The sequence below is a fragment of the Pristiophorus japonicus genome, chromosome 3, assembly GCF_044704955.1.
Source record: "Pristiophorus japonicus isolate sPriJap1 chromosome 3, sPriJap1.hap1, whole genome shotgun sequence".
NCBI lineage: Eukaryota > Metazoa > Chordata > Chondrichthyes > Pristiophoridae > Pristiophorus > Pristiophorus japonicus.
Genome location: NC_091979.1, coordinates 216951674 through 216978587, shown reverse-complemented (window position 1 = coordinate 216978587; position 26914 = coordinate 216951674). Strand labels below are relative to the sequence as shown.

At 47.0% G+C, this 26914-nt stretch overlaps 1 protein-coding gene across 3 annotated transcripts in view; it reads left to right on the top strand.

The window, feature by feature from the left end:
* pcnt (pericentrin) overlaps positions 1-26914 on the top strand; it is a 308639-nt gene that overhangs the window by 108819 nt on the left and 172906 nt on the right. For all 3 annotated transcript variants that reach the window (XM_070876280.1, XM_070876279.1, XM_070876278.1), the window contains exons 13-17: positions 2415-2653; positions 3381-3877; positions 9749-10244; positions 12269-12499; positions 25470-25628. In XM_070876280.1, the coding sequence (XP_070732381.1) occupies positions 2415-2653; positions 3381-3877; positions 9749-10244; positions 12269-12499; positions 25470-25628 (1622 nt within the window). The remainder of the gene's footprint in view (positions 1-2414; positions 2654-3380; positions 3878-9748; positions 10245-12268; positions 12500-25469; positions 25629-26914) is intronic.

Sequence of the window (26914 nt, the reverse complement as noted above, 5' to 3'; positions counted from 1 at the left end):
TTGATAATCTCAATTTGAACAGAGATGTGCACGGAAAAATTGCAAACAATTATAGATCAGTTACTATAGCGCAGTGAATATCTTGCAAATACTGGTAGATATAACTTATTGGAAATGAACAGGCATAATGTGACTAAGTAACTGTTTAAATTTGATTCAATGCGAAAAGTGGCACAAGTAAATTTTTTAAAATTTGCTTCCAAGATGTCGGTAATGCTGGCAAGGCCTGGAGGGACTTCTTACTGTTTTTACCATTGAGTGGCTTGCTAGACCATCTCAGAGAGCACTTGAGTCGATCACGTGTGAGGAACTGGAGTCGGGCATAGGCCAAAATGGGTGGGAGTGGCAGGTTTCTGCCACTTGGGTTTTAAAGACAAAGTAACAGCTTTTATAGTTATTTCTTTTTCTGGTGCCACCAAATTACTGGCAGTATTGTATTTGGTTTCACAACTTGCCATGGAGTGATTTGAACTTATGATCTCAGGGTTGCTCCTTCAGGATCAGATTCACTTCACTGTGTTACCCTGCTGTTAATATCAGAATGGACCTATTGACTGTCTTTTGTCTCATGTCGTTTCATTTCATCTGTTCTTTCTCCTTCTTGCCGCTCCCTCCCAAACACTGGAACTTTGAAGCTGTTAATTACCCTTTCTTTCTGTTTCATTTTATTGTGCTGAGCTGACCCATACTGCATTTCCACACCATTACCAGTCAGCTTGAATCTTGTGTTATGATGAAGCCTAACAATTTGATTGGGAATTTTAATTGTAGGTGTCATGCAGAGTCAGCATGGCTTTATGAAAAGGGAAGTCATGTTTGACAAATTTGCTGGAATTCTTTGAGGATGTAATGAACAGGGTGGATAAAGGGGAACCAGTGGATGTGGTGTATTTGGACTTCCAGAAGGCATTTGACAAGGTGCCACATAAAAGGTTACTGCACAAGATAAAAGTTCACTGGGTTGGGGGTAATATATTAGCATGGATAGAGGATTAGCTAACAAAAAGAAAACAGAGAGTTGGGATAAATGGTTCATTCTCGGGTGGGCAATCACTAACTAGTGGGGTGCCGCAGGGATCAGTGCTGGGACCCCAACTATTTACAATCTATGTTAACGACTTGGAAGAAGGGACCGAGTGTAACATAGCTAAGTTTGCTGACGATACAAAATCACTGTGTGAGGAGGACACAAAAAAATCCTTCAAAAGGACATAGACTGGCTAGGTGAGTGGGCAAAAATTTGGCAGATGCATTATAGTGTTGGAAGATGTGAGGTTATGCACTTTGGCAGAAAAAATCGAAGAGCAAGCTATTATTTAAATGGAGACAAATTGCCAAGTGCTGCAGTACAGCGGGACCTGGGGGTCCTGGTGCATGAATCACAAAAGGTTTGTATGCAGGTATAGCAAGTGATCAGGAAGGCTAATGGAATCTTGGCTTTTATTGCAAAGAGGATGGAGTATAAAAGCTGGGAAGTCTTGCTACAGTATTATAGGTTATTGGTGATGCCACACCTAGAATACTGCGTGCAGTTTTGGTTTCCATATTTGCGAAAGGATATACTTGCTTTGGAGGCAGTTCAGAGAGATGGTTCACTAGGTTGATTCTGGAGATGAGGGGATTGTCTTATGAGGAAAGGTTGAGTAGGTTGGGCCTCTACTCATTGGAATTTAGAAGAATGAGAGTTGATCTTATCAAAACGTACAAGATTATGAGGGGGCTTGACAAGGTGGATGCAGAGAGGATGTTTCCACTGATAGGGGAGACTAGAACTCTGGGCATAATCTTAGAATAAGAGGCCGCCCATTTAAAACTGAGATGAGGAGGAGTTTCTTCTCTGAGGGTTGTAAATCTGTGGAATTTGTTGCCTCAGAGCTGTGGAAGCTGGGTCATTGAATAAATTAAAGACAGAGATAGACAATTTCTTAACCGATAAGGGAATAAGAGGTTATGGGGAGCAGGCACGGAAATGGATCTGAATCCATGATCGAATCAGCCATGCTCGTATTAAATAGCGAGGGGCAGTATGGCCTACTCTTGCTCCTATTTCTTATGCTGTTATGTATGTACTACAGGCAGTTGGACCCCCTCTGGATGGGCAGTGTTTTCATAGGTTGCACGTACAGATCTTGTATAGTGGATTGTTTAAAATCTGAGAACATCTCCTGCAACTGAATCAAAATAGAGAATGTATTGACCACCAGTAGTTGTTTCAGACGTTGTGCAGTTATATACATACTGTTGTTATCCTAGTTCCTGGTTGTAATTTGCAAAGTGTTTCTTAAATTAGGCAATGAACATATGTTTTCTGATACCCGTTTGTTCAAGTTAATGTTTCTTAAAAATTATAAGGATTAAATGATTGTTTTACTCTTGGGCAATGATTTGTTAAATGCATAAAATGTGTTTTTTAGAGATTACCAGGTTACGACTCCAGTGTGCACAGCAGACTGCCCGGGAGGTGGAGGTAGAGATGGAAGTGCGGCTCCGAAGGTTGGAGGAGGTGAAGACTTCAAAACTGGCTGAGCTGGTCTCTGAAAGAGAGAGAATTGTTTGTCTGCAGGAGGAGATTGAATGTTTGAAGAGAGATCATGCCCTGGCCATTATGGAGCTTACTGAACAGCACAAGGAAATAAAATTGGAATTGAACCAGGTAAATTTTGGTTTCCCCCCCTTCACCAATTTGTCCCTTTATTATAAAGAAATCTATAGTTATCTTAGTTGAAGTCTTCCTTGTTTCTCTGAGAAGTTAAAATCCACACATAATTAGGGTATGCTATTATCCCATGGAGAAATATCCCCTCGGACACTGTCTTGAGTTTGGGCTGTGCGGTGGGTTTGCATCTTATCCTTAAATCTCCAGGACCTGAGTTCAAATAAAGCGTCTCCTGATTGGGTCAGCTTAAATAAGGCCCACCAGATTGTACAAGGTGATATTTTGTCACTCTGTTGTATAACAAACTTAATATGAGGCAAGCTTTTAGTTCTTGGCATGGAAGGATCGCAGTGCAATCTAAGAAGCAAGCAAGAGCACTGAAACATGAAAGTAATCTATTAAATGAAAGTATTTGTAGTTAAAACACATTCAAGCCATGCCAGAGGGGAATGTCAGGATTAATCTGAAATTTGTATGTGGAGAATTAACTTATTTCAAAGAATCAATAAGACCACTTCTGTGGTAAATAAATAATTTCCATCATTGCTTCAACCGCAGTGTACATTTAGTACACTTAAACAATAGTTATCGTTCAACAGCCTCCATGAAAGTTTGTACATTGATGTTGTTCCAGCAGTTTGTGAAGGTTGAATGTATGTTTCAATTCCCCATCTCAAAAAGTACGAGAAATAATTTTGTAATTTCTTGGTGTGCTTATCTGCAGGATAAAGCCCAGTTACTGGAAGAAACAAATCATAAACTTGAGGCCAACAGGGAAGCAGTTGTGGCTAAAATGCGGGAATGTGCAATGGAGAAAGAATGGGAACTGAAGATTTTAAGAGAGGAGCTACAAGCCAACACTGAACAGAAACTTTCAGCCTTACGTGAGAAGCTCACCAATGAGTTTGAGGGGGAGAGACGAGCACTGAAACAGGAGTTTGACCAGAGAAATATAGAAATGAATCAGATTCAAGAAGAACAGAGTGCCACAATTTCTAAACTTGAGACACAGCTGAAAGGAGAAAAGAGCCACCTGCAGCATCTCCAGAATAGTCTGGCAAATGAGCAGTTACCGGAAATTGTAGTGATTCGCCAGAAAATCCAAGCGCAATTTGATGCTGAGCTTGCCATGGCCAAGTCTCTGATGGCAGAGGAGCTTGAGAAACTCCAAGTCAGTGTACAGGAGCAGTCAGCTATGAAAATTCTGGAGGTACAGAACAGGTCAGTAGTACTCTGTACAGGTACTCATCGGGAGTAGATGGTGCTGTGTGTTGGAACACTGGTCTGTGCTCCAGTACAAGTAATACAGAGAGAATGACAGCTGGCAGTTACAGGAAAAAAGTGAAGGAATTAATTTTTTTTGTAACTGTCTTAATCCAGTACTTGTTGAGCTCAACAAAATTCCCTAAATTTCAGTGAAGCAATCACTAATTTACCAATATTGTTTGAGAACCTATAAATAGCATGGGCGAATAGAATTATACAGCAAGTGGTATAGGGTACTCTTCTGAGGTTGGATTCAAGGTGCGTTGGCATTTGTGAATGCAAAAGGATGAAGTATGCAATGAGAAGACCACTTGACCCATCAAGCCCGCTCCTCACGACAGCCACATAAAACTTCATTGGTGTCTACCTAACCTATTTTATCCTGATGGAGGTAAACAACAAGTTGAAAGTACAGAGAACTGAAATGTCTCCGTGATGCTTGAGACAACTGAGAGCATCAGCCTAACATTTCAAAACATCATTCAGTTCGTTGGCTGTACTCCAGACACAATGGGGTAATTTTCACGGGCGCAGGCGGAAGACTGGCAGTTGCAGATCCGCTGTCGCCCATTATACACCCTGCCTGATTCTCCTTCCCATTGCTAACAGCAACTGCCAGCTTTCCCCTCGTGCCCAAATTGAAAATTACTCCATGTTTCCATGGGCCCAACACGACTGTACTCAGTGCATTCTGCAAAGTATTCATCATCTGCACCTAGAGCACGAGCAAAGGCTTTACGGCCAAGCAGGTCTGTGCCTTCTGCAGATCAGTGTAGTCCTGCCTAAGAGATTCTACCTAATCCGTTTAATCTCCAGATGAAAGTTTCTGTAAGGCCTTTGTGTTTTCTACCCTAGAGCCCTCGAAGGTAAAACACAAATATGCACAAATCTTTGAAGGTGGCACAACCAGTTAACAAAGCAGTTAATAAAGCATATGGGATGCTGGGTTTTATAAATAGAGGCATAGAGTACATAGAAACATAGAAAATAGGTGCAGGAGTAGGCCATTTGACCCTTCGAGCCTGCACCGCCATTCAATAAGATCATGGCTGATCATTCCCTCAGTACCCCTTTCCTGCTTTTTCTCCATATCCCTTGGTCTCTTTAGCCATAAGGGCCATATCTAACTCCCTCTTGATAATATCCAATGAACTGGCATCAACAGCTCTCTGCGGCAGGGAATTCCACAGGTTAACAACTCTGAGTGAAGAAGTTTCACCTCATCTCCGTCCTAAATGGCCTACCCCTTATCCTAAGACTATGTCCACTGGTTCCGGACTTCCCCAACATCGGGAACATTCTTCAGGTCCAGTCCCGTCAGAATCTTATACGTTTTTATGAGATAGCCGCTCATCCTTCCTAAACTCCAATGAATAAAGGCCCAGTTGATCCAGTCTCTCCTCATATGTCAGTCCAGCCATCCCTGGAATCAGTCTGGTGAACCTTCGCTGCACTCCTTCAATAGCAAGAACGTCCTTCCTCAGATTGGGAGACCAAAACTGAACACAATATTCCAGGTGAGGCCTCACCAAGGCCCTGTACAACTGCAGTAAGACCTCCCTGCTCCTATACTCAAATCCCCTAGCTATGAAGGCCAACATACCATTTGCCGCCTTTACCGCCTGCTGTACCTGCATGCCAACTTTCAATGACTGATGAACCATGACACCCAGGTCTCGTTGCCCCTCCCCTTTTCCTAATCTGCTGCCATTCAGATAATCTACCTTTGTGTTTTTGCCCCCAAAATGGATAACCTCATATTTATCCACATTATACTGCATCTGCCATGCATTTGCCCACTCACCTAACCTGTCCAAGTCACCCTGCAGCCTCTTAGCGTCCTCCTCACAGCTCACACCGCCACCCAGTTTAGTGTCATCTGCAAACTTGGAGATATTCCACTCAATTCCTTCATCTAAATCGTTAATGTATATTGTAAAGAGCTGTGGTCCCCAGCCCTGAGCCTTGCGGCACTCCACTAGTCACTGCCTGCCATTCTGAAAAGGACCCGTTTATCCCGACTCTCTGCTTCCTATCTGCCAACAAGTTCTCTATTCACGTCAGTACATTACCCCCAATACCATGTGCTTTGATTTTGCACACCAATCTCTTGTGCGGGACCTTGTCAAAAGCCTTTTGAAAGTCCAAATACACCACATCCACTGGTTCTCCCTTGTCCACTCTGCTAGTTGCATCCTCAAAAAATTCCAGAAGATTCATCGAGCATGATTTCCCCTTTCATAAATCTATGCTGACTTGGACCGATCCTGTCACTGCTTTCCAAATGCGCTGCTATTTCATCCTTAATGATTGATTCCAACATTTTCCCCACTACTGATGTCAGGCTAACCGGTCTATCATTACCTGTTTTCTCTCTCCCTCCTTTTTTTAAAAAGTGATGTTACATTAGCTACCCTCCAGTCCCTAGGAACTGATCCAGAGTCGATAGACTGTTGGAAAATGATCACCAATGCATCCACTATTTCTAGGGCCACTTTCTTAAGTACTCTGGGATGCAGGCTATCAGGCCCCAGGGATTTATCGGCCTTCAATCCCATCAATTTCCCTAACGCAATTTCCCGCCTAATAAGGATATCCTTCAGTTCCTCTTTCTCACTAGACCAATTGTCCCCTAGTACATCCGGAAGGTTATTTGTGCCTTCCTTCGTGAAGATAGAACCGAAGTATTTGTTCAATTGGTCTGCCATTTCTTTGTTCGCCATTATAAATTCACCTGAATCCGACTGCAAGGGACCTACGTTTGTCTTTACTAATCTTTTTCTCTCCACATATTTAGAGAAGCTTTTGCAGTCAGTTTTTATGTTCCCTGCAAGCTTCCTCTCGTATTCTATTTTCTCCCTCTTAATTAAACCCGTAGTCCTCCTTTGTTGAATTCTAAATTTCTCCGTCCTCACGTTTGTTGCTTTTTCTAGCCAATTTATATGCCTCTTGGTTTTAACACTACCCTTAATTTTCCTTGTTAGCCACGGTTGAGCCACCTTCCCCGTTTTATTTTTACTCCAACAGGGATGTACAATTGCTGATGTTCATCCATGTGATCTTTAAATGTTTGTCATTGCTTATCCACCGTCAACCCTTTAAGTATCCTTTGCCAGTCTATTCTAGCCAATTCACGCCTCATACCGTCAAAGTTACCTTTCCTTAAGTTCAGGACCCTAGTTTCCGAATTAACTCTGTCACTCTATCTTAATAAAGAATTCTACCATATTATGGTCACTCTTCCCCAAGGGGCCTCACACAACAAGATTGCTAATTAGTCCCTTCTCATTACATATCACCCAGTCTAGGATGGCCAGCTCTCTAATTGGTTCCTCGACATATTGGTCTAGAAAACCATCCCTAATACACTCCAGGAAATCCTCCTCCACCGCATTGCTACCAGTTTGGTTAGCCCAATCAATATGTAGATTAAAGTCGCCCATGATAACTGCTGTACCTTTATTGCACACATCCCTTATTTCTTTGATGCTGTCCCCAACCTCACTACTACTGTTTGGTGGTTAAAAACACATCTCCCACTAGCGTTTTCTGCCCTTTGGAATTCTGCAGCTCCACCTATTCCACATCATCCAAGCTAATGTCCCTCCTTACTATTGCATTAATTTCTTCTTTAACCAACAACGCCACCCCGCCTCCTTTTCCTCTGTGCCTATCCTTCCTAAATGTTGAATATCCCTGGATGTTGAATTCCCAGCCTTGGTCACCCTGGAGCCATGTCTCCGTGATGCCAATTACATTGAATCCATTAACTGCTATCTGCGTAGTTAATTCGTCCACCTTATTCCGAATACTTCTCGCATTGAGGCACAGAGCCTCCAGGCTTGTCTTTTTAACACACTTTGCCCCTTTAGAATTTTGCTGTAGTGTGGCCCGTTTTGTTTTTTGCCTTGGGTTTCTCTGCCCTCCACTTTTACTATTCTCCTTTCTATCTTTTGCTTCTGCCTCCATTTTATTTCCCTCTGTCTCTCTGCATAGGTTCCCATCCCCCTGCCATAATAGTTTAACTCCTCCCCAACAGCACTAGCAAACACTCCCCCGCGGACATTGGTTCTGGTTCTGCCCAGATGCAGACCGTCCGATTTGTACTGGTCCCACCTCCCCCAGAACTGGTTCCAATGTCCCAGGAATTTGAATCCCTCCCTTGTGCACCACTCCTCAAGCCACGTATTCATCTGAGCTATCCTGCGATTCCTACTCTGACTAGCACGTGGCACTGGTAGCAATCCTGAGCTTACTACTTTTGAGGTCCTACTTTTTAATTTAGCTCCTAGCTCCCTAAATTCGACTCGTAGAACCTCATCCTGTTTTTTTACCTATGTCGTTGGTGCCTATATGCACCACCACCACCCTCCCTTTTCAGTACAAAAGCCAGGACATTATGCTAAACCAATATTAAACGCTATTTCAGTCCCAGCTGGACTTATTGTGTCTAATTCTGGGCACCGCACTTTAGGAAGGACATGAAGACTTTGGAGAGGGTGGAAAAAGATATATTGGATTGGTTCCAGGGATGAGGGATTACAGTTACATGGATAGACTACATAAACTGGGATTGTTCTCCTTGGAGTAGAAAAGGCTGAGGAGATTTGATAGAGGTGCTTAAAATCACACTCTGTTTCGATAGAGTAAATAAAGAGAAACTGTTTCCAATGGCTGAAGGGTCGATAACCAGAGGCACAGATTTAAGGTGATTGGTAAAAGACCCAGAGGCGATATGAGGAAAAGCTTTTTACGGGAATTGGAATGCACTGCCTGTTAAGGTGGTGGATGCAGAATCAATAGTAGCCTTCAAAAGAGAATTGGATAAATGCTTGAAGGAAAAAAAAATGCAGGAATATTGGGAAAGAGCAGAGGAGTGGGACTAACTGGATTGCTCTTAGAAAGAGCCAATACAGACTTGATGGGCCAAATGGCTTCCTTCTGTACTGTAGTTTTCTATGATTCTATATGTGAATTGTGATTCAAGCAGGGTCCAGGGTCTTGGTGCCACTTTTGCATCGGAGAGCATTTTTATTGTGATGTCCTGTACTAGTGCTTCCTGTCAAAATATATACAAGTGACTGACATTCAGTAGAGGTGGAGTTAAAAATGGAAACTTATTTAAAATACTGAAGTGAATAAGAACATAACATAAGAAATAGAAGTAGGAGTAAGCCATACTGCCTCTTGAATCTGCTCCACCATTTAATACGATCATGGCTGATCCGATCATGAACTCTGGTCTACTTCCCTGCCCGCTCCCCATAACCCCTTATTCCCTTATCGGTTAAGGAACTGTCTATCTCTGTCTTAAATTTATTCAATAACCCAGCTTCCACAGCTCTCTGAGGCAGCAAATTCCACAGATTTACAACATTCAGAAGAAATTCCTCCTCATCTCAGTTTTTAATGGGCGGCCCCTTATTCTAAGATCATGTCCTCTAGTTCTTGTCTCTCCCATCAGTGGAAACATCCTCTCTGCATCCACCTTGTCAAGCCCCCTCATAATCTTATACGTTTCGATAAGACCACCTCTCATTCTTCTGAATTCCAATGAGTAGAGGCCCAACCTACTCAACCTTTCCTCATAAGTCAACCCCTTCATCCCCAGAATCAACCTAGTGAACCTTCTCTGAACTGCCTCCAAAGCAAATACATCCTTTCTTGAATATTGAAACCAAAACTGTATGCAGTATTCAAGATGTGGCCTCACCAATACCTTAAATAGCTGTAGCAAGACTTCCCTGCTTTTATACCATGAATACTTTGCATATTATAGAGATAATGTGCATCAATTTTGTTTTTATATCCATATTAATTTTTTAGGTTCATGGAAGAGCACAGGCAGATGATGGACAATTTTATGTCTAAACAGGAGATCCTTCTACAGGAGCTGAAGGACAGACATGCAGAGGAGCTCGAAACCCAAGGCCAAAATCTGATGGAAAATCACCAGAATCAAGTAAAGGATTTGAAAGCTGAGGTACACACCCAGCATCAGGCTGAAATGGAAGCTTTGGAGAATTCGAAGTTGGCTACTTTGGAAGCCTTAAAACTGAAGCGTTCAGCAGATCTGAAAGACGTAGCATGTAAATACCAATCTGAGATTCAGAGACTGCAGGATGCAATGAAAACCCATCAGGAGGATTTAGAAAGATTGAAGAGAGAGAGCACTGAGAAACTAGCCAGCGATGTAAATCAGCTGAAAGCTGATCATGAGGCTGAGCTGAGTAGTGCACAGGAGAAGATTCGAAAGGAGTTGGCTGCCATTCATATGGAAAAGTTCAAAGCTATGGCTGCAGAACTGGAGGAAATCCACAAGGTTGGTGATCTTAGTTACAGTTGTGTTGCTTTGGTCTTAAACCATACAAAAATATTAACAAATTCCCTTAGATACCAATTGCATGTTAAACTTGTATTAAACACTTAGCTGCACTGAGACCGGAGAACTTTTTAACACAGCAATTCAATATACAGTTTTCCTCTGTTTAAAGTAATGAAATAATACAGAAATAATGAATGGGAAGCATGTTAAAAGCAGCGGCCACTAAATATCCAGATGTATGGAGGCCTTCTCCAGCATTATTTCAGTTTTATTCTGTTTTTTCCTTTAAAAACAAAGATTAAATCCACCTGTATAATGTATTTAAAAACTTGTGTCTGCACACACTTCCTGTGTCAACTTGTCCCGCTATAAATCTCTATGTCCATATTTAATAGAATCATAGGGCTCAATTTTCCCCAGTATTTGCTGTTTTTTTTTGGAGTAGGCTGCTTTTTCTGGCCTAACTTAAAAATCCCCAGTTTTCCCCAATCAATTTGCACCAGCATAACTGACTTAGTTATGTTTTTTTTTAGGTAAGTTTTTTTTCTCAAAAGTGGGTGTTACCAGCCACCTACACCAGTTCTGGCAATTTTGGCCAGCTAATAGTTACTCCATTTCTACTTAGGCCAGCATATGTGGCCACTCGAGAAAACCCTTGTGGGGAGTTAAAGAATTCGGCCTGGGATAGGGGCGGGAAGCGGAGTGGACCTGGACCTAAACCAACCAAACCTTAGCAATGTTAAATAAATCAATGCGGAGTGAATTTGCAAGCAAAAACTACTAACGAGACATTGAAAAATAAAGTTCATTCAATTGAAACACCACTTCTCAGAGGGAGCAGACTTGCAAAACCATCCTTCGCACAATTAAAATAATCAAGAAATAATCATTACTGCAAATCTATAAGAAATAAAACATTGAAGTCGTACCTTCAGCATCAAACTCCAATTCACCTTTCTGCACTCGGCCCAGGAAGGCAGTGAGCCAGTGCGGGAGGCCACTTGGCCTGGGCTAGGGGCAGGAGGGAGCGAACTGGCCGGCATCAGGGCCACAGAGCGGCGGCAAGTCTGGGGGTGGTGGGGGGGGGCGCGCGGTAGGAGCATACAGGCCCACCAACAACCCGGTAAACAATAGCACCTCATACAGCCCCTTTAACAATGAGCATGGTCACAATTTCAACGCAGTCCCTAAACTACTCCCTCAGCCGTGGTATTTTGAACAAACAGCCTTCAGTCTCTTAACAATATGGTGATTGCAGTATTTCGCTGTACTGGTAGCATTTCCTGTTGCGGCGCAGTTTGTAGGCTGGGAGCTTGACAGTAGTGAATGCACTGCTCTGGCAGGCTTGTCACTTCAAAGGCAGTTTGAACACAGCCTTTTACTCATGGGTCATGCTGAACTGCCACCTCGCATGCGCAGACGTCCCGGCATATTTTTCCGGCGTAGACCGCAGGCTCCACCCCCAAGGCGACTGGCCACGCTGCGTGGCTGCAGAGGAGAGGCCAAACAACGGCGAAAGTAGGAAGATTTTTTTCTGGAGCATCTCCTGACATACTGAAGCGGCGCAACTCAGGTAAGTACGCTAGAAAACGGACTCAGGGAAAATTGAGCCCGTAGAAACTTACAGCACAAGCGAGACTATACGGCCCGTCGTGCTTGTGCTGGTTCTTTGAAAGAGCAATCGTGCTTAGTCCCACATCCCTGCTTTTTGTCCGTAACCCTGTAAGGGCCTCATTCTCAAGTACCTGTCCAACTCCCTTTTAAAATTATTTATGGAATCGGCTTCCACCACCTTTTCAGGTAAAGCATTCCAGATCCCAACAACTGAGTGGGGATGGGGAAAAATTACATTTATAATGGAACTGCCACTTGTCACACTGCAATTACACCCAGTGGGTGCTCAGTGTGTACTGGAGGGAAACTGATGCTGCAACCTGGGCAGAAAGTATGACTTTAAAAGTAGGAATTGAGTCAACTTTTTTGACATTTGCTCACTTATCTAGTCTGTTTTACAACTGCAGGTAGATTTGGAGGTGGCTCTTGGCAACCAGAAGACTTCACAGGAGCAGGAGCATCAGAGACGCCTGGATGTGATTCGAGATGAGGTCCTCTGCCTTGAAGATCAGCATCAGCTGGCCCTCAAGGAGCTTCAACTGCTGCAGTCGGTGGAGGTTGGGAAGCAGAAAGAGGAGTACACACAGAAGCTTCGTGAAGAGCTGGAGAAGATTCAAATGCACAATCAAAAAGAACAGGTTAGTGCTTATTCAATTCGAGTTCAACAGGGGCTAGACTTCTAGTAGTCACCGTCTCTGATCAATGGTAATTTAGTTCTCCATGTCCCATCAAGTTCATTAATGTCCTTTCGGGAAGGAAATCTGCTGTCCTTGCCTGATCTGGCCTATAAGTGACTCCAGACACAGCAATGTGGTTGACGCTTAAATGCCCACTGAAATGGCCTAGCGAGACACTCAGTTGTAACAAAATCGCTAAAAGAAACAATAACAAGAATGCAACTGGACAGACTATCACCCTAGGCACTGGCTTTGGACACAATAACAGCACACCTAGCTTCGTCGATCCTGCAAAGTCCTCCTCATTAACATCTGGGGACTTGTGTAAAAATTGGAAGAGCTGCCCCACAGACTAGTCAAGCAACTCACAGAATCATGCCTTTCAGCCAATATCCCAGATTCCTCCTTCACCATCCCTGGGTATGTCCTGTCACACCAGCAGGACAGACACACCAGAGATGGCGGCACAGTGGTATACAGTCGGGAGGGAGTGGTCTTCAACATTGACTCCGGACCCCATGAAGTCTCATGGCTTCAGGTCAAGCATGGGCAAGGAAACCTCCTGCTGCTTACCACCCACCATCCTCCCGCAGCTGATGAATCAGTACTCCTCCATGTTGAACACCACTTGGAAGATGCATTAAAGGTAACAAGGGCACAGAATGTACTCTGGGTGGGGGACTTCAATGTCCATCACCAAGAGTGGCTCGGTAGCACCACTACTGACTGAGCTGGCCAAGTCCTGAAGGACACAGACTGGACCTGTGGCAGGTGGTGAGACAACCAACTCGAGGGAAAAACCTACATCGACCTCGTCCTCACCAATCTACCTTTCGCAGATGCACCTGTCCTTGACAGCATTGGTAGCAGCAACCAACGCACTGTCTGAGTTGAAGTCATATCTTCACACTGAGGACACCCTCAATTGTGTTGTGTGGCACTACCACCGTGCTAAATGGGATAGATTCAGACCAGATCTAGCGGTTCAAAACTGAGCATCCATGAGGTGCTGTGGGCCATCAGCAGCAGCAGCATTGTATTGCACCACAATCTGTAACCTCATGGCCCGGCATATCCCTCACTCTACCCATTACCATCATAGAATGGTTACAGCACAGAAGGAGGCCATTCAGCCTGTCGAGCCCATGCCAGTTCTCTGCAAGAGCACTTCAGTTAGTTCCTTTCTCTGTAGCCTTGCAAATTTTTTTCCTTAAGGTACTTACCCAATTCCCTTTTGAACGCCACAATTGAATCTGCCTTCACCACCCTTTCAGTCAGTGCAGTCCTGATCCTAATCATTTGCTGCGTAAAAAAAGTTTTTCCTCATGTCACCTTTGGTTCTTCTGCCAATCACCTTAAATCTGTGTCCTCTGGTTCTTGACCCTTCTGCCAATTTCTCTCTACTCTGTCCAGTCTCCTCATGATTTTTGAACACATCTATCAAATCTCCTCTCAATCTTCTCTGCTCTAAGGAGAACAACCCAGCTTCTCCAGTCTATCCATGAAACGGAAGTTCCTCTTCCCTGGAACCATTCTTGAAAATCTTTTCTGCACCCTCTCTAAGGCCTTCATATCCTTCCTAAAGTGTGGTGCCTAGAATTGGACACAATACTCCAGTCGAGGCCAAACCAGTGTTTTATAAAGGTTCATCATCATTTCCTTGCTTTTGTACTCCATGCCTCTATGAAGTCCAGGATCCTGTATGTTTTTTTTAACCACTTTCTCAACTTGCTCTGTCACCCCCTCAACGATTTGTGCACATATTCCCTCAGGTCTCTCTGTTCATGCATCCCCTTTAGGATTGTACCCTTTAGTTTATGTTGCCTCTCTTTGTTCTTCCTCCCAAAATGTATCACTTCGCACTTTGCTGTGTTAAATTTCATCTGCCACATGTCCGCCTATTCCACCAGCCTATCTATGTCATCTTCAAGTCTATCACTGTCCTCCTCACTGTTCACTGTACTTCGAAGTTTTGTGTCATCTGCACATTTTGAAATTGTGCCCTGTACACCCAAGTCCGAGTAATTAATACGTATCAAGAAAAACAGTAGCTAGTACTAACCCCTGGGTGGAACACCACTGTGTACCTTCCTCCAGTTCGATAAACAGCCGTTCACCACTACTCTCTCGGCACAGCCCGGACCTGGACGCCCGTTTTCCGCGCTAGAAAGTGCGCCTAAAAAAAAAAACTTACCTATTCTCCAGCTCCCTGGAGGTCCTCTGGAGCTGGGCGCGGTGCAGCTATGGGGGGCGGAGCCAGGTCCCTGCGCTGAAAACAGTGCCAGGACCTCTGCACATGCGCGCTACAGGCGCCCAAAACTGTGGGAGGGGCCCGAAGCACGCAGCCCCTAGCCCAGGCCGAATGGCCTCACTGGGGCTGCATGGATAAGGCTCCTCCCACGACCTCCGCGACTCTCGCTCCCCCACTCCACGACACTCTTCCCGCCCCTCCGCAACTCTCTCCCCGCCCCTCCGCAACACTCTCTCTCTCTCTCTCTCTCTTTCTCTTTCCCCCCCCCCGAGACCCGACGCCACCTACCTGCAAATCCAACCCGAAGTCTTGGGCCCGGCCGTTCAGCCTCCTTCCCTCCTCTCACCTTCCCTCCTCTCTCCTTCCCTCCTCTCTCCTTCCCTCTCTCCTCTCTCCTTCCCTCTCTCCTCTCTCCTTCCCTCTCTCCTCTCTCCTTCCCTCCCTCCTCTCTCCTCTCTCCTTCCCTCTCTCCTCTCTCCTTCCCTCCCTCCCTCCTCTCTCCTTCCCTCCCTCCTCTCTCCTTCCCTCCCTCCCTCCTCTCTCCTTCCCTCCCTCCCTCCTCTCTCCTTCCCTCCCTCCCTCCTCTCTCCTTCCCTCCCTCCCTCCCTCCCCTCTCCTTCCCTCCCTCCCCTCTCCTTCCCTCCCTCCCTCTTCTCTCCTTCCCTCCCTCCTCTCTCCTTTCCTCCCTCCCTCCTCTCTCCTTCCCTCCCTCCCTCCTCTCTCCTTCCCTCCCTCCCTCCTCTCTCCTTCCCTCCCTCCCTCCTCTCTCCTTCCCTCCCTCCCTCCTCTCTCCTTCCCTCCCTCCCTCCTCTCTCCTTCCCTCCCTCCCTCCTCTCTCCTTCCCTCCCTCCCTCCTCTCTCCTTCCCTCCCTCCCTCCTCTCTCCTTCCCTCCCTCCCTCCTCTCTCCTTCCCTCCCTCCCTCCTCTCTCCTTCCCTCCCTCCCTCCTCTCTCCTTCCCTCCCTCCCTCCTCTCTCCTTCCCTCCCTCCCTCCCCTCTCCTTCCCTCCCTCCCTCTTCTCTCCTTCCCTCCCTCCTCTCTCCTTTCCTCCCTCCCTCCTCTCTCCTTCCCTCCCTCCCTCCTCTCTCCTTCCCTCCCTCCCTCCTCTCTCCTTCCCTCCCTCCCTCCTCTCTCCTTCCCTCCCTCCCTCCTCTCTCCTTCCCTCCCTCCCTCCTCTCTCCTTCCCTCCCTCCCTCCTCTCTCCTTCCCTCCCTCCCTCCTCTCTCCTTCCCTCCCTCCCTCCTCTCTCCTTCCCTCCCTCCCTCCTCTCTCCTTCCCTCCCTCCCTCCTCTCTCCTTCCCTCCCTCCCTCCTCTCTCCTTCCCTCTCTCCTCTCTCCTTCCCTCCCTCCTCTCTCCTCTCTCCTTCCCTCTCTCCTCTCTCCTTCCCTCCCTCCCTCCTTCCCTCCTCTCTCCTTCCCTCCCTCCCTCCTCTCTCCTTCCCTCCCTCCCTCCTCTCTCCTTCCCTCCCTCCCTCCTCTCTCCTTCCCTCCCTCCCTCCTCTCTCCTTCCCTCCCTCCTCTCTCCTTCCCCCCCTCCCTCCCTCCCCTCTCCTTCCCTCCCTCCCTCTTCTCTCCTTCCCTCCCTCCCTCCTCTCTCCTTTCCTCCCTCCCTCCTCTCTCCTTCCCTCCCTCCCTCCTCTCTCCTTCCCTCCCTCCCTCCTCTCTCCTTCCCTCCCTCCCTCCTCTCTCCTTCCCTCCCTCCCTCCTCTCTCCTTCCCTCCCTCCCTCCTCTCTCCTTCCCTCCCTCCCTCCTCTCTCCTTCCCTCCCTCCCTCCTCTCTCCTTCCCTCCCTCCCTCCTCTCTCCTTCCCTCCCTCCCTCCTCTCTCCTTCCCTCCCTCCCTCCTCTCTCCTTCCCTCCCTCCCTCCTCTCTCCTTCCCTCCCTCCCTCTTCTCTCCTTCCCTCCCTCCCTCCTCTCTCCTTCCCTCCCTCCCTCCTCTCTCCTTCCCTCCCTCCCTCCTCTCTCCTTCCCTCCCTCCCTCCTCTCTCCTTCCCTCCCTCCCTCCTCTCTCCTTCCCTCCCTCCCTCCTCTCTCCTTCCCTCCCTCCCTCCTCTCTCCTTCCCTCCCTCCCTCCTCTCTCCTTCCCTCCCTCCCTCCTCTCTCCTTCCCTCCCTCCCTCCTCTCTCCCTCCCTCCCTCCTCTCTCCTTCCCTCCTCTCTCCTTCCCTCCCTCCCTCCTCTCTCCTTCCCTCCCTCCCTCCTCTCTCCTTCCCTCCCTCCCTCCTCTCTCCTTCCCTCCCTCCCTCCTCTCTCCTTCCCTCCCTCCCTCCTCTCTCCCTCCCTCCCTCCCTCCCTCTCTCCCTCCCTCCCTCCCTCTCTCCTTCCCTCCCTCTCTCCCTCCCTCCCTCCCTCTCTCCTTCCCTCCCTCCCTCCCTCTCTCCTTCCCTCCCTCCCTCCCTCCCTCTCTCCTTCCCTCCCTCCCTCCTCTCTCCTTCCCTCCCTCTCTCCTCTCTCCTTCCCTCCCTCCCTCCTCTCTCCTTCCCTCCCTCCCTCCTCTCTCCTTCCCTCCCTCCCTCCTCTCTCCTTCCCTCCCTCCCTCCTCTCTCCTTCCCTCCCTCCCTCCTCTCTCCTTCCCTCCCTCCCGCCTCCCCTCCCTCCTCTCTCCCTCCCTCCTTCCTCTCTCCTCCCTCCTTCCTCTCTCCTCCCCTCCCTCCTCCCTCCTCTCTCCTCCCCTCCCTCCTCTCTCCTCCCCTCCCTCCTCTCTCCTCCCCTCCATCCTCTCTCCTTCCCTCCCTCCTCTCTCCTTCCCTCCCTCCTCTCTCCTTCCCTCCCTCCTCTCTCCTTCTCCCCCCCCCTTCTCCCCCCCCCTTCTCTCCCCCCCCCCTTCTCTCCCCCCCCCCTTCTCTCCCCCCCCCTTCTCTCCCCCCCTTCTCTTCTCCCCCCCCTTCTCTTCTCCCCCCCTTCTCTTCTCCCCCCCCTTCTCTTCTCCCCCCCCCCCTTGTCTTCCCCCCCCTTGTCTTCTCCCCCCCCTTGTCTTCTCCCCCCCCTTGTCTTCTCCCCCCCCTTGTCTTCTCCCCCCCCTTGTCTTCTCCCCCCCCCCTTGTCTTCTCCCCCCCCCCTTGTCTTCTCCCCCCCCCCCCTTGTCTTCTCTCCCCCCCCTTGTCTTCTCTCCCCCCCTTGTCTTCTCTTCCCCCCCCCCCCTTGTCTTCTTCCCCCCCCCCTTGTCTTCTTCCCCCCCCTTGTCTTCTTCCCCCCCCTTGTCTTCTTCTCCCCCCCCCCTTGTCTTCTTCTCCCCCCCCTTGTCTTCTTCTCCCCCCCCTTGTCGTCTTCTCCCCCCCTTGTCTTCTTCTCCCCCCCCTTGTCTTCTCCCCCCCCTTGTCTTCTCCCCCCCCCTTGTCTTCTCCCCCCCCCTTGTCTTCTCCCCCCCCCTTGTCTTCTCCCCCCCCTTGTCTTCTCCCCCCCCCTTGTCTTCTCCCCCCCCCTTGTCTTCTCCCCCCCCCCCCTTGTCTTCTCCCCCCCCCCCTTGTCTTCTCTCCCCCCCCTTGTCTTCTCTCCCCCCCCTTGTCTTCTCTCCCCCCCTTGTCTTCTCTTCTTCCCCCCCCTTGTCTTCTTCCCCCCCCCTTGTCTTCTTCCCCCCCCCCTTGTCTTCTTCCCCCCCCTTGTCTTCTTCCCCCCCCTTGTCTTCTTCTCCCCCCCTTGTCTTCTTCTCCCCCCCCCTTGTCTTCTTCTCCCCCCCCTTGTCTTCTTCTCCCCCCCCTTGTCGTCTTCTCCCCCCCTTGTCGTCTTCTCCCCCCCCTTGTCGTCTTCTCCCCCCCTTGTCGTCTTCTCCCCCCCTTGTCTTCTTCTCCCCCCCCCTTGTCTTCTTCTCCCCCCCCCTTGTCTTCTTCTCCCCCCCTTGTCTTCTTCTCCCCCCCCTTGTCTTCTTCTCCCCCCCTTGTCGTCTTCTCCCCCCCTTGTCGTCTTCTCCCCCCCCTTGTCGTCTTCTCCCCCCCTTGTCTTCTTCTCCCCCCCCCTTGTCTTCTTCTCCCCCCCCTTGTCTTCTCCCCCCCCTTGTTCTTCTCCCCCCCCTTGTCTTCTCCCCCCCCCCTTGTCTTATCCCCCCCCCCCTTGTCTTATTCCCCCCCCCTTGTCTTATTCCCCCCCCCTTGTCTTATTTCCCCCCCCCTTGTCTTATTCCCCCCCTTGTCTTATTCCCCCCCCTTGTCTTATTCCCCCCCCCTTGTCTTATCCCCCCCCCTTGTCTTATCCCCCCCCCTTGTCTTATCCCCCCCCCTTGTCTTATCCCCCCCCCTTGTCTTATCCCCCCCCCTTGTCTTATCCCCCCCCCCATTATCTTATCCCCCCCCCCATTGTCTTATCCCCCCCCCCTTGTCTTATCCCCCCCCCCCTTGTCTTATCCCCCCCCCTTGTCTTATCCCCCCCCCTGTCTTATCCCCCCCCCCCTTGTCTTATCCCCCCCCCCCCTTGTCTTATCCCCCCCCCCCCTTGTCTTATCCCCCCCCCTTGGCTTCCCCCCTCTCTCTCCCCCCCATCTCTCCCCCCCCCCATCTCTCCCCCCCCCCCCCATCTCTCCCCCCCCCCCATCTCTCCCCTTTCTCTTCCTCCCCCCCCCTCTCTCTTCCTCCCCCCCCCTCTCTCTTCCTCCCCCCCCCTCTCTCTTCCTCCCCCCCCCTCTCTCTTCCTCCCCCCCCCTCTCTCTTCCTCCCCCCCCCTCTCTCTTCCTCCCCCCCCCTCTCTCTTCCTCCCCCCCCCTCTCTCTTCCTCCCCCCCCCTCTCTCTTCCTCCCCCCCCCTCTCTCTTCCTCCCCCCCCCTCTCTCTTCCTCCCCCCCCCTCTCTCTTCCTCCCCCCCTCTCTCTTCCTCCCCCCCCTCTCTCTTCCTCCCCCTCCTCCTCCTCTCCCCTCTTCTTCCCCCTCCTCCTTCCCTCCTCTTTCCCTCCCCCCCCCCCCAACCCCCTCCCCTCGCTGTCAGAAACACAGACACTGACAGACAGAGAGAGAGACAGACAGAGAGAGAAAGAGACACTGACAGAGACACACTGGGGGGGCCGTCCCAGCACACTGTTGGGTTGGGAGGACTCCCGGTGCCTGCAGTCTTTAAGCCGAAAATGTTTGTTTTATTGATTTTTTTAACTTTTTTTATTTTTTATTAATTTTTTTTGATTGATTTATTGGTTGATTATTGATGTATTTATCATTTATTATTGATGATGGCTCTTTATTTGTAAAACTGAAGTGTTAATGTTTGTAAACTTCTCTTCAAACCCCGCGCCCCCCCCCCCCCCCATTCCCTACGCCTAATTTGTAACCTACGCCTGATTTTCTAAAGTGTAGATAAGGGTTTTTCGAACGTACAAAAATCTTCACTTACTCCATTGAAACAGGCGTAAGTGGCCGGACACGCCCCCTTTTGAAAAAAAAAATTCTGTTCCAAAGTGAAACTGTTCTTACTGACTAGAACTGGAGCAAACTAAATGCCGAGAATTCAAATTTCTAACATACTCCATTCTAAACTGGTTGCTCCAAAAAACAGGAGCAACTTAGGCCGAAACTTGGCCCCTATATTCCATTTGCCATGTTCTTGCCCACTCACTTAGCCTGTCCATATCCGCATGAAGTCCCTTTGCATCCTCCTCACAACTTACAATCCCACCTAGCTTTGTATCATTAGCAAACTGGATATATTACATTTGGTCCCCTCGTCCAAATCATTGATATAGATTGTGAATAGCTGGGTCCGAAGCACCGATCCTTGCGGCACCCCACTAGTTACAGTCTGCCAACCCGAAAATGATCCGTTTGTTCCTACTCTCTCTTTTCTGTCCGTTAATCAATCCTCAATCCCATGGCTCCTAATTTTGTTCAATAACGTTTTGTGTTGCACTTTATTGAATATCTTCTGAAAATCCAAATACACCACATCCACTGGTTCCCCCTTATCAATTTTCTCGTTACAACCTCAAAAAATGGATTTGTCAAACATGATTTTCCCTTTCATAAATCCATGTTGACTCTGCCCAATCCTATTATTATTTTCTAAGTGCCCTGTTACCACACCCTTAATAATAGATTCTAACATTTTTCCCTACTCACGATGTCAGACTAACTGGTCTGTAGTTCCCAGTTTTCTCTCTCCCTCCTTTCTTAAATAGCGGGCTTACATTAGCTACCTTCCAATCTGTGGGAACCGTCCTAGAATCGATGGAATTTTAGAAGGTGACAACCAATGCATCCGCTATCTCTATAGCCACGTCTTTCAAAACCCTAGGATATCGGCCATCAGGTCCAGGGGATTTATTGGCTTTTAGTGCCATTAATTTCTCCAGTACCATTTTTTTTACTAATACTAATATCTTTCAGTTCCTCATTCTCGTTGGAATCTTGGTACTCCACTATTTCCGGGAGGTTTTTGTGTCTTCTTCCGTAAAGACAGACATAAAGTACTTGTTTAATTTCTGTCCCCATTTCCTTATTCCCCATAATTTCTCCTGTCTCAGCATGCAGGGGACCCACATTTACTTTTGATCTTTTCCTTTTTACATACCCACAGAAGCTTTTACAGTTTGTTTTTATGTCTTGCTAGTTTCTCTTGTATTCTATTTTCCCTTTATCAATATCTTGGTCCTCCTTTGCTGAATTCTAAAATGCTCCCAATCCTCAGGCTTACTGCTCTTTTTGGCAACATTATAAGCCTCTTCCTTTGATCTAATACTATCATTAACATCTTGTTAGCCACAGTTGCACTACTTTTCCTGTGTGGTGTCTGCCTTAAAGGAATGTATGTTTGTTGTAAATTATGTATTAATTCTTTAAATGCTTGCCATTGCTTGTCTACGGTCATACCTTTTAATGTAGTTTCTCAATCTCCCTTTGCCAACTCTCCCCTCATACCTAGGTAGTTTCCTTTGTTTAGATTTAAGAACCTTGTTTTGGATTTAACTAAATCACTTTCAAACTTAATATAAAATTCTATCATAAGAACATAAGAAATAGGAGCAGGATTAGGCCATACAGCCCCTCGAGCCTGCTCCACCATTCAATAAGATCTGATCTGATCTGATCATGGACTCAACTCCACTTCTCCGCCCGCTCCCCATAATCCCTTATCGTTTAAGAAACTGTCTATTTCTGTCTTAAATTTATTCAATGTCCCGGCTTCCACAGCTCTCTGAGGCAGTGAATTCCACAGATTTACAAACCTCAGAAGAAATTTCTCCTCATCTCTTTTAAATGGGCAGCCCCTTATTCTAAGATCATGCCCTCTAGTTCTAGTCTCCCCCATCAGTGGAAACATCCTCTCTGCATCCACCTTGTCAAGCCCCCTCATAATCTTACACGTTTCGATAAGATCACCTCTCATTCTTCTGAATTCCAATGAGTAGAGGCCCAACCTACTCAACCTTTCCTCAAAAGTCAACCTCCTCATCCCCAGAATCAACCGAGTGAACCTTGTCTGAACTGCTTCCAAAGCAAGTATATCCTTTTATAAATATGGAAACCAAAACTGCATGTAATATTCCAGGTGTGGCCTCACCAATACCTTATATAGCTGTAGAAAGACTTCCCTGCTTTTATACTCCATCCCCTTTGCAATAAAGGCCAAGATACCATAGCCTTCCTGATCACTTGCTGTACCTGCATACTATCCTTTTGTGTTTCATGCACAAGTACCCCCAGGTCCTGCTGTACTGCGGCACTTTGCAATTTTTCACCATTTAAATAAAGACGTGCTCTTTGATTTTTTTTCTGCCAAAGTGCATGACCTCACACTTTCCAACATTATACTCCACCTGCCAAATTTTTGCCACTCACTTAACCTGTTTATGTCCTTTTGCAGATTTTTTGTGTCCTCCTCACACATTGCTTTTCCTCCCATCTTTGTATCGTCAGCAAACTTGGCTACATTACACTCAGTCCCTTCTTCCAAGTCGTCAATATAGATTGTAAATAGTTGGGGTCCCAGCACTGATCCCTGATCCTGGACTTCATAAATAGAGGCATAGAGTACAAAAGCAAGGAAGTTGTGATGAACCTTTATAAACCAATGTTTTAGCTTTAACTGGACAATTCTGGGCACTGCACTTGAGGAAGGATGTGAAGACCTCAGAGCAGAAAAGATTTATAAGAATGGTTCCAGGGATGAGGGACTGCAGTTACGCGGATAGACTGGAGAACCAGAGGACACAGATTTAAGGTGATTGGTAAAAGAACCAAAGGAGATACGAGGAAAAACACATTTATGCAGCGAGTGGTTAGGATTTGGAATTCACTACCTGAAAGGGTGGTGGAGGCAGACTCCATTGTGGCTTTTAAAAGGGAATTGGGTAAGTACCTGAAGGAAAAAGAAATACAGGGCTAAAGTGAAAGGGCGTGGGTGTAGGACTAGCTGAAGTGCTCTTGCAGAGAGATGACACAGGATCGACAGGCCGAATGGCCTCCTGTGCTGTAACCATTCTAGGATAGCCTATAATTCTATGATGAACTGGATACTGCAAACGTGCACGTGCCCTTGTGTGCATTTCTCATATCTACTGAAAGGCAAACTCAAATGAGATAAAGCCAATTACAAGTCAACAAGATTATGCATTTCACATATGTGGATGTAGTATTGATTTACAGTAAATTTTAACTTTTAATGTTTGTCATAATATGGAAAATAATGTGCCATACTATCCCTATTAATGAGCTAAATAAAGTTTTCTGACTAGCATTATTCCTGAATCTAGTTGCCATTTCACTTGGGGAGAGAGCTTTTGCTCTGGTTCTTTTTCTTGCCAGATCTTGACCGACAATTGTGTGTCGTCTTAGCTCGTGTAGGAAAAGTATCTTAAAAATAGGGAGGTGGCAATGGCTTTAAACAAGTAAGAAGGGGAGAGGGATCTACAAGAAACGTAACCAGCCTAAATATAAACAAAACCGGAAAATAGTGCATAGGAAAGAATAAAGTAAGGGAGGGCATTGATGGCAAGAGAATAAATAGAGTAATAGAACAGGAGTCTAAAAAGATGGTTAAACATAAAGTGAGAGAAAATCCTATTAAATGAGTTAAACTGTCAGTATAGCAATGTACACAGTGTCTGTAATAAAATAGGGGAGCTGGAGGCAATCATGCATTCCGAGGAACCAGACATAGTATGGATTACTGAGACATGGTAAACAAAAATCAGGACTGGGAATTAAATATTGCAAGGTGTAACATATTTAGAAAAGATATAGGGGTGAAAGGTATAACATTATGGCAGGAGAAAAACACGATGCAACTATAAGCAAGACAAAAATAGAATCCATATGGATCGAGATAAAAGAAAATAAAGGATCAATCACACTAATAGGTGTAGTCTGCAGACCACCTAATAGTGGAAGGGAGGTGGAGGAAGAAATATGTAGACAAATTAGGCAAATTAGTAAATAATAATCACGGGGGATTTCAACTACCCTGATATTAATTGGACAGAAGAGGTAGATAATGGGCATAAGGGATTGGAGTTCCTACAATGTGTACAGGACTCCTTTCTGAACCAATATCTTGGTAGGAAGATTGCACAGTGTTCAGTTCCATTCGCAATTCCTCAGATAATAAAGCAGTCTGTGCCTGCATGCTGCAAGACTTAGACATTATCCAGGCTTGGGCTGAAAAGTGCCAAGTAACATTTGCATTTCAAGTGCCAGGCAATGACTATCTCCAACAAGAGAGAGTCTAACCACCTCCCCATGACATTCAATGGCATTACCATCATCAAATACCCCACCATCAACATCCTGAGAGTCACCATTGACCGGAAACTTAACTAGACCAGCCATATAACTGTGCCTATTCTGCTGTGAGTGACTCACCACCTGCCTTCGCAAAGCCTTTCCATCACCTATAAGGCATAAGTCAGGAGTGTGTTGACATACTCGCCACTTGTCTGGATGCGTGCAGCTCCAACAAGCTTGACACCATCCTGGAGAAAGCAGTTTGCTTGATTGGCACCTCATCCACCATCTTAAACACTCACTCCCTTGCCTCCAGCATCAGTGTAGCAACTTGCCATGGCTTCTTCGATAGCACCTCCCAATTCACAACTTCTACCACCTAGAAAGACAAGAGCAGCAAACGCATGGGAGCACCACCACCTGCAAGTTCCCCTCCAAGTTGTACATCATGCTGACTTAGAACTATATCATCGTTCCTTCATCCTTGCTGGGTGAAAATCCTGGAACTTCCTCCCTAACAGCACTAATGGGAGTACTTTCACTACACTGACTGCAGCGATTCAAGAAGGCGGCGCACCACCACCTTCTCGAGAACAGTTATTGCTGGGCAATAAATGATGGCCTTGTCAACGATGCCCACATTCTGTGACTGAATTAAAAAAAGATATATTATACGCAAATTCCCCTCCAGGCTTTGTTAATGTCATCGTCTCAAACTGATGTGGTACATGAGAAATACCATCCTGAATAAATGTTTTGGCTGGGTCTAATTCTTTATCTGCTGAATTCTAATTAGCACTCCCAAAAGCTGTATGCTATTGAGCTGACTTTAACTTAATAGCAATATCTTAATATAAATGGCCCCAAATTCCTTATAATTTAAATAGCTAAAAATCCCCAAAGCCGACGAGCCGTATATGATCTCTCTGGACGATCTTGTGTAGTATTCTGTCATAGTCTGCAATATATTATGGTTCTGAGATTTAGCTTTACTGCCTTTTCAGTTCAGCAACTTTGCATGCTCATATCTGCTACTTTTGACTGCTAGGTTCACACAGCCAAGTCAGAAATTGAAATAGTGCGACAGAAGCTGCTGTCCCACTTTGAAATGGAGAAATCACAGCAACTACAACAGTTCCAGGAGGAGTTTGAGCTTCTCAAGAGCCAGTCTGAGTGCTTGCTTGCTCAGCAAATTAAACAGCTCAAGGTAATTGGGCAATGGGGGCATTGTGATAAAGGAAGCGATTGTGGGGGGGGAAAAAGCAACATTTTCAGATTGGACTGTTTTTGTGTTGAGTAATTATGTTTTTTTCCAGAATATGTAACCTATAATTGAGAATGCACCTTTGTAGCAAGTGCAAGTCCATAGGATAGCAATGGGCACCTTTCTGCCGAGTTTTGTAACTTGATTATATATGACTAGCAACTGTTTCAGCTTCTGCAAGGCGATGAAAATGTAACGGTATTATTTACCCCAGTTGGAAATGAATTACCAAAGTTAGCATAAATATGATTAATAATCTAGTTATTGGGCTGGATTTTCAGCATATTTGCATCCCGTTGAGCGCCTGGCCGGGGCGCAAAAATAATTTTTTTTTGGAGCGGAGCGAGGCGCACAAGATTTTGCTCCCGTGCGGAACTTTTGGCAATGATTTAGTGAAGCTGCTAAAACTGTTTTCACCATTTGGACGACACAAATCGTCGTGCATCACTGCCCTAGAACTTTTGGCCATATCGCCCCGATTTAGCGTCCGCCTGGGAACCCACCAGCATAACCAGTCGCTAACGGCGCCATCTTGGAAACGGAGGTGAAAGTCGGAGTTCTGAGTGATTAAAAGCATTGGAAGAACGACGCTGTGTTACTGCACACTTTTCATTGTGACGTTTATGTGAGTTTATAGTTTGTTTTAAAGGACATTTCAGGATATTTTAAAAGATGGGGGCCATACTATGTCAGCCATTATTCCTGGCTGCTATATTTATACTGCGTCGAGCTGCAAGAAGGCTTATTGATCATTTTGAACGTAATTGAAGAGGTTGCAGATATATGGGGAGGAGGCCTTGCCCCCAATGACGTTACAGGAACATCGCACTTACCTAAGCTCTCTTGAGGCACAGTGAATTAGAAGGCTGCGCTTCCGAAAAGAAGTGCTGACAAGAGAAATTACAGCTTGTACAGGCAGACCTACAGCCAACCAGCGGCACCGGCACCCATCGAGGTGAAGGTGACTGCGGCACTTGCCTTCTATGCCTCCGGCTCCTTTCAGGCATCAGTGGGTGACATATGCTCCATCTCGCAGCACGCTACACATTGCTGCATTCGCCAGGTGACTACTACTATGTATGCATGCAGGATGGACTTCATAAACTTTCGAATGACCAAGGAGGCCTAAAATGAGAGGGCTGTAGGTTTTGGACGATTTGCTGGCTTCCCCAAGGTTCAGGGTGCCCTTGACTGCATGTACATTGCCCTGCAAGCACCTTTACAGAATC